Below are 8075 nucleotides of genomic sequence, written 5' to 3'. Positions count from 1 at the left end.
TAGGGGACCCCTTGTTTCAAATAAGGTGAAAAGATGCGAGGGAAAAAAAAATATCTTTTAAACCCTGCAAGCTTCACTTTTATAACTGCACTTGTTGGTCACATTAGAATGTGTGCAATTACACCGAAATTGTAGAAGCGCTCAGTTGTGGTAGCAAGCCATGTAAAAGTGAGCAAGCAGCTTATAGGCTTTGCACATCTTACATGATGCCCTAAATACAATTCCATGATCTTAACTACAGTAACACAGATGTCATTTCAATGCAATAAAATTTGGGGCTACAGTTCTGTTCAATTACCAATTTATACATTTCAAATAGACTAATTTATTAATGCTAGTGACAGCAAATTTTAATATTCACACCTGTAAAACTATACTAAGTTCACAAAGATCGCAGCATGCAGATTATTTTGCTAGGTTATCTGAGAGATAGCGGTTTGATTTGCAATGGCATCCATGTATTTACCTATATATGTTCTGTATGCCTGGTCTTTGGCTGCAGGACTGCAGTGCATCAAATACTGGTCTAGGCTGCAGGAAGCGCAGTACACATTACAAGTTAGATCTGAACTGATAGCATAAGCAGTGCAGTGTAATGTATATCCTGACGGAAGCCATCAACCTTTGCCTTCTGAAATTAGATACAACTCTTCAAGTATCACAGTGCTAAACTAGCCCCAGGGCTTAAACTAGCAGCAGAAGATTGCGTTTAAAGCTCCCCTGTCTCAAACACAGACATTAGCTCCTTGGTGGTTAAGGTTAAGATGTAGCCGGCAATTAAATATTGAATAAGTACAAACAGGTGATGATCAGATAACAGTTATGTACTTCGCATGGGGATTTTAGAAGGCGACAGCTCTGCACTGATCATGTAAAGAGACTGCAGCAAACCATACAATAGCTGAAACTTGGCATGATGTGTACAATGTGAGGCTGCAGTTAAAGCACTAACTCACAAGTCTTTCCCTCTAAAGTGCCTGCAGTGCCAGTTTTGCTGTTGTGTAATTTTAGCAGCAAGCTGGCGAGCCTACTAAATATGCAACCCACACTATTGCCCAGGTTATACAATTGGCTGCCAGAAAAGCCTGCTGCCAGCCCAGAGGGCAAGATAACGGATGACCTATGAAAAAGCTGCATAGGTTGTTATTCTATTGAGGCCAGTGACAAAGTTCAAATTAGTAGGGTGCAGCAGATGCTAAAGGTAAACAAGGACATATCCCTGTCCCACTCGGTACTACGTGGTTATCACACATCCTTTTTTCAAAGCACCCTGCTCTTGATGAATTAAATGACAGGGGAAACCTGAATTACAAATCACATAAGGAACAAAAGGGGTTAACTCACACCTCTCTCTGCAATACTTTCCTCTGACTAAAGGTCAATGGTTGGGAAACCTGATCCTATCCACCAACAAGGCCACACAAACTCCTGATGGGATCTGATCCTTATGATCTCTCTTTACCTGGTCACCATATACAGTGCCTCTGTAGTTACTTTGCACACGGCGCCAACATTCTGCAGCGAAGTACAATGGGGCAGAGGGAGAGGGGAAGGACACCAACAAGACCTAACAACCCAAGACAATATGTAACCAGGTCCCTGCGGTTATCACCATGCTGCCCTCCCCCCCATCTACCCACTGCAGTCCCCTCTGTCCATGACTGAGCAGATCCTAACCCTCTCCGAGTCCCCCCTCCCCCCAGCACTGGCACAGTTACACACATGGCTCTCAGGATCTGGGGAAATGACTTTCCAAAACAGCGGCTTTTATTCCAATGTTATTGACATTTTCTCTGGTCACTTAACCCTGACGCTGCCAGAGGCAGCTGCGGTCACTGTGGCAGAAAAGGGGTTCTTAGTTTAAACCTCTCTACATATATATCCATTTACACATCACTTTACAATACAAGTGTGTGTGTGTGTGTGTGTATGTATGTATGTATATATATATACACACACACACACACACACACTCACATACATACACATATATTTGTGTGTGTGTGTGTGTATGTGTGTGTATGTGTGTGTAGACACACAGACACACAGACACACAGACACACAGACACACAGACACACAGACACACACCGTAATGATCCTTTATAATGAAGGCGTGAGTATACCCCACTGCCGGGGTCCTTGGGATGTATGAAATCCCCCCCACACATTGCTCTCCAGGCCGAGTCTCACCGTAAAAGGGATGTCACTGACGCTGCCCACCGAATAGCAGTCGTCTCCCGGGTTGACCGCCCCGGTCAGCACCTGGTGCAGATGCATCGCCTCGTTCTTACGGGGATCTGTGTACTGATGGACGCGGGCCCCTCCTCCCGGCCATGTAACGCGCTCCCCTCCTTTCTTCTTTGATTCGGTGGTGTCGGTTCTCTCTAGAGCAGGGTTATTATCAGGTGTGCAGCCCCCTGTCCCCGGGCCAAGCCTCGGCCTCTCCCTGTCGGTGTGTGAATGAGTATCTCCTCCTCTCAGCTTCAAGTACCCGGATGCTCTTCCCAGAGCTGCCCCTAGACTAGAGATTCCAGCTGGTGGGGCTGGGAAAGATAGAGCGCGTGCTGGCGCGCGGGCAGAGTAGTCCGCGTGCTGGCGCGCGGGCAGAGTAGTCCGCGCGCGCACTCGCGAGCTCTCTTTTTTTCTCCTGCCCGCGAGCTCCTCTGTCAGGATTCCGTGCCTGCCTAGCGCGCGCGCGCGCTTGGCCGACTCCAAAATCGAGCTGGGAAACTCATACTGTGTGAGTTTAGGTTTGCAAAATTGTGATGTTGGGGCGTAAACATAAATACATATATTTTTATTGTTATTAATTATTATTATTATTTTTTTTTTTAATATATATATAATTTCTGCTCTCTGGTATCTCATGGGATTTGTAAGGGTGCGCGTCCGTGACGTCACCCGCGTGAAGCGTGTGCGTTTTGTGGCCCGTCGAGACCCGCCGTGGAGGGGGTGTGTGCCTGTGGGGCGCCACGGAACTGGTTCGTCCTCCTTGGGCGAACCGCTCACGTGACCAGCCTGCCGTGCCAAGAAATCAGATTCAACGCGGCAACGCTACGCCATCTGACGTCGCAGCTTCATTTGACACTGAAGTAGGAGGAGCGCGGCCCCAGGTAAGTGCCGAAGGGCGGAGGTTTTCTAAATCCGCCACTGGTTTCGTTGTGTTGGACCTGAAACGTTGCACTCTCCATTGTAGGGTTGCCAGGTGTCCAATATTAAACTGGACTGTTCTGTATTTGGGCACTGTCCAGTATAACATGAGAGGTAATACTTAGGCTGACCATGTTTGTCCTGGCAAAAACCAGGTCAAATGTCACACGTGCTGTCGCTGCGCATGCACGAACGGAGTTTGCTGGTCACTCATGCGCGCCCGAAGCTTGGTGATTGGCACAATCGCGCAGTTGGCAAAGTGCCGATTGCGCATGCGTGGCCAGCGGCATAGAAAACTGTTGGTTTTGTTTTTCAGCTCCCGTTCGGTGTGTTTGAGCGGGATCGCTAGCGCTCGGGGAGATGCACTTCGCGAACGGGTTTGGCATATCAGATCTTTCTGAATAGTATATGTAAAAATAAGACTACTTAAAGCTGCAAGAAAACTAGCACGTATGGGAGCAATGAAACTTCACATGGTACGATGTATCCATGTAGTGATCCTATCTGGATATACAGTTGCTGTATTGTAGCAGGTATGAGAACAAGTGAGACGCTGGACCCACAAAGAGTTATAAGGTATAGACAGGCAGGGTTTAGAGAGGACGGGCTGTTAGATGAGAACTGGTAGGGATATATGCTACAGAGAACAGATAGTTTACCTCTGTATCCCAAATCCCTGGTAAGGCCTTGCCCCCGCTGCCTACTACAGGGTCCGCTGTGGCGGACGCTGCGCGCACGAGAGCCCTCCCCGCAATGGCGCCGGGCCCGCTGCGAGGGGGGGCCGCAGCGCTCGCGCGAGAGCTATTCCTACTCTCAATAGAATTGAGAGCAGGACTCGCATCGAGCGATTAGGCACGCCCCCTGGCGGTTCAGCCAATGAGGGCGAACCTGCCGGGTGACGTCATGGCCGCGCCCTCGTCACTCCTCCGCCACGCCCCCCCCGGTCTCTCCTCCTGCAGTGAGCTGCAGACCTGGGAATCGGCTGAACGCGCCGCCAAAAGCGCGGGCGCGCATTACAGCAGAGAGACCGGGGCCTTAGCCTTAAGTTCTCTGTCCGTCACACAATGTCCCGTTGCTGCCTTGGGCACTTCAAAGGGATGCCGTCCTCCTGTGGTGCGGAACTGTGGAGCTCCCAAGTGCCGGAGCTGGTAGAACTGCCGTGAAGCTCCGGTCCGTCTGATTTCCTGGTTCCACGTGGAGGCGCTTGTGGTCTCACCGTGATCCTGGGTGGAAGTCCAGCGAGGCAAACCTACACAGCAGCTGTGCGTCACTCCAATCAGCAGAGAAACATAGGCAAAAAAAGATTGGTTGAAACAGCCGAATCCAGTAGAAGGCACAAGTCAACTAACGGGTAGATACAAAAAATGAAAAAAAACTTTTATTGTACTACATAGTAAAAAAACAAAAACAAACTAAGGACAAGACAAGGAAAATCTCCCACGCGTTTCAGCTCCGGCGACCCCCCTGCTTCCTGAGATACAGACCTCCGAAGGGGGGGGGGCCGGTATCTCGGCAAAATTTAAAGCTCCCGCGTCATGCGGACCAATAGGAAGGCAACCTGATGATGTCACGGTTTCCTATTGGCCTGCAGGGCGTAGGCGCGTTGAAACTCTGTCATTACGTGATCCTTGCTAGCCGGGCGAAGCAGCTACGGGCACCACCTACGGAAGTAAGTATCTCAGAAGCAAGGGGGTCCCCTGGAACTGAAATGAATGGGGTTCAGCCACAGGCACCCCCTGCTTCAATCCTATGTTAAATTTTTTTTTTTTTTACAAATCGCTCGCTTGGATTGCTGCTAGTGTTCCAGCATTTACTTTCAGTACAAGTTACCCAACCTAGTAACAATATAGTTATTGTGTTATTAATCTAATTAGTTATTGTCTAATTAAGGCAATAGCTAACCGCTATCAAACTTACTTTTAAAAAAATATACATTTTAAATATGGTAGGCAAAATATTACATGCCAGGGTGCTACCCCGTTTAATAATAATAATAATAATAATAATAATAATAATAATAATTAAAGTAATGTATGTTGTTGAGCAGGACTGCATCTTGAAATAAAGTTTAAAAAAAATACAGACTTGCATTTGCCAATCTGAAGAATGAGAGCACCATCTGGTGGCCACGTATGGATTTGTTGTCAGATATTTCTTCCAACGAAGCTAAACTATATTAAACTAGCATTAATATTGCATCTGGTAAAAGTCAAATGTGCGTTACAATTTCAGTGCAACCTCTAAATATTCACTAATAATAGACTACCGTTAAAATAAGCATCATTCTGGTAGCAAAGAAAAAAGCAGCGTATAGTTCCAAAACAGCGCTATATTCTTGTCCAATACAGTTGATAACAAAAACACTGACTGTGCGCCTCCCCCCCCCCCAACACACCTTTTTATACATGTTAAAAAACAAGTTCCAGCATTATTTTGGACCCAATCTCTGACCTAGCCCCAATCCAATGGTATGGATACTAGTGATAGCAATCCTATTCATATACCAAACATTATAGTAATAGATGGAAATAGGTACCTCAATATAGTGTTAATAGTAATGATTCAGCATACGAATGGTGTATATAGTGCTAAAAAAAACATAGGTTTCGTAAAAAAAAAATGTATATCACGTATATCAGCTTTGTGTGTATTTGTGAACACCACATTAATATAGTTAGATCTTTATGTAATTATATTTTAGTTACATGTGGTGTTTGTTAGTAATCTAGTTTGTCCAATATTATTTTATTACAAGACACTATTAAAATTATATTTTAACATTGACAATCATCCTTTAACCAGTGCTAGTCCTAAAGGGGCTGCTTCTTCTTCTTCTTGCTTAGGCAAGTTTTGTCCTATATTCTATATTTGTCCCTGGCACCGTCACACCCCAATAAACTGTAGCAAGAGCCTTCTTCACCCCCTCTCCCCACTCTTTCCCTGTGTTTAATTAGATTACTTGGGGAGGAACAAAAATAGGGAATTTCATGATATCGAACAGTGAGTTTTATGAATTGAGCAAAAGGATAAAGAACTTCCCACCCACTAATCTGAGTTTTAATTGCATGATTTAGATCAGGGGTACGCAAACGTTTTCCCCTGAACCCCCTTGCCTGCTCTACCCCCTGCTCATGCCCCTCCTCTTACTTTGTCTCTGGTGTCAAATGACGCTGCGGGGTCATGTGAGGTCGCGTTGGCATGGGCTTTAGATACAAGAGGGGTGGACAGAAACAACCTTGTGCAGAATGCAAGCGTCTGGCAGGTGTACAGCGAGAATGAGATGTAATGAGGGGCAGTAGAGTGTATAGCCTTAAAAGTGAATAGGAGAATTTTGTAAGTGGTACAGAGATTAATTGGAAGCCAGGAGAGGGATCTCAGCAGGAGACATGCTGAGACATATTTGGGAGAGCGTAAAGTGACAATCGTTTAGCAGCAGCAGCAGCGTTTAGGATAGATTGTAGGGGAGACAGATGAGAGGCAGGAAGGTCAGACAGTAGAAGGTTACAAGTGTCCAGATGGGAGAGAATATGGTCTGCATAAGGCTTTGGTCCCGCTAACAGTAATATAGAATGGGCAGTAGGGTCAGGCTTGGGAGGAAGTATGAGGAACTCCGTCTTGGACACGTTAAGTTTGAGTTAGCGTTGGGCCAACCAGGCTGATATAGCAGAAAGACATTCGGATACTTTGATCTGTAAACCAGGTGTAAGGTCGAGTAGAAAGGTAAATTTGTCTTTCATCGGCATAGAGTTGACATTTGAACCCTAGAGATGTGATAAGGTCACCTAGAGAGAGTGTGTAAAGAGAAAATAGAAGAGGCCCAAGAACAGAGCACTGGGGTACACCCACAGAGAGATCGACAGAGGAGGAGGTGGTGTTGGCAAATGAGAACCCGAATGTACGATGGGAGAGATAAGAGGAAATCCAGGATAGAGCTCTCTTATGGATTCCAAGAGTATGGAGGATGTGAAGGAGAAGAGGGTGGTCCACAGTAAGTGTAGGGATTAGAGTAGGAGAAAGAAGTTTGAGGAGATGGCAGGGAATAGGGTCAATGGGAGATGATAGAGGGAGAAGAGATCAGCAGCGACACATCCTCTGTGACAGAGGAAAAGGAGTCGAGGAAGGCAGGAGGAGAGTTAGGAAGAGGCGTAGAAGGTGAGCAGGATACAGAGGGGATGTCTTACCGAATAGAATCCAACTTTGTCTTGACGTTGTCCGCAAAGTCCTGAGTTGGAATAGAGGAAGAAAGACAGGTAACAGACGGTGGTCTGAGTAGAGAATCAAAGACAAAGTCTGTGTGGGTAGACTTGTGAGTGTTGATTAGTGATGAAAAGTAGGTTTGTTTAGCCTGGGAGAGGGCAGAATTGAAACCGGAAAGGATACATTTGTAGTGAATGAAGTCTGCGAGAGTATGAGACTTTCTCCAGAGGCGTTCAGAGGAGCAAGTGTAGGAGCGGAGCATGCACGTGTGGCAGTTTAGCCAGGGTCTGGGGTTAGAAGGGTGATAGCCAGAGAGAAAAAGAGGGGCATGTAGATCAAGAGAGGAGGATAGGGCAGAGTTGTAGTTCCTGACCAGGTTATCAGAGTCTGTAGCGGGGCTGAGAGAAGAAAGGGAGGACCACAAAGTGGAGACTGGATTTGGATATGGACTGGATATGGGTTTTTAACACACTATCATCATTTTTTGTAATGTTTCTCTCTGTTTTCAACCCCTCTCCTCCACCCACCTGCACACTGCTGATGGATGCCTGGTCCTATGTTTCACTGTCCCTTTCATCCATTTATTGCCCTATCTGCTTACTCACTATTCTCTCTCTTCTGCCATAGACTGTGACAGGCAAGGCAGTGCCAGGAGGCAAGGGAGCACATTGTTCCCTCTCGATTAAAGTAACACCCCCCCATGTGCCTTTGCGAAAACTGGAATATT

The 8075-nt window shown here is 46.5% G+C and overlaps 1 protein-coding gene across 4 annotated transcripts in view; it reads right to left on the bottom strand.

The window, feature by feature from the left end:
• Positions 1-2558, bottom strand: part of DMXL2 (Dmx like 2) — a 78670-nt gene extending 76112 nt beyond the window's left edge. For all 4 annotated transcript variants that reach the window (XM_075575669.1, XM_075575670.1, XM_075575671.1 and 1 more), the window contains exon 1: positions 2192-2558. In XM_075575669.1, coding sequence (XP_075431784.1) covers positions 2192-2278 — 87 coding nt within the window. In that variant the 5' untranslated portion in view covers positions 2279-2558. The remainder of the gene's footprint in view (positions 1-2191) is intronic.
• Between the last annotated feature and the right edge of the window lie 5517 nt (positions 2559-8075).

Source organism: Ascaphus truei, chromosome 18 (assembly GCF_040206685.1).
Source record: "Ascaphus truei isolate aAscTru1 chromosome 18, aAscTru1.hap1, whole genome shotgun sequence".
NCBI classification, from domain to species: domain Eukaryota; kingdom Metazoa; phylum Chordata; class Amphibia; order Anura; family Ascaphidae; genus Ascaphus; species Ascaphus truei.
This window is presented reverse-complemented; position numbering and strand designations above follow the sequence as displayed.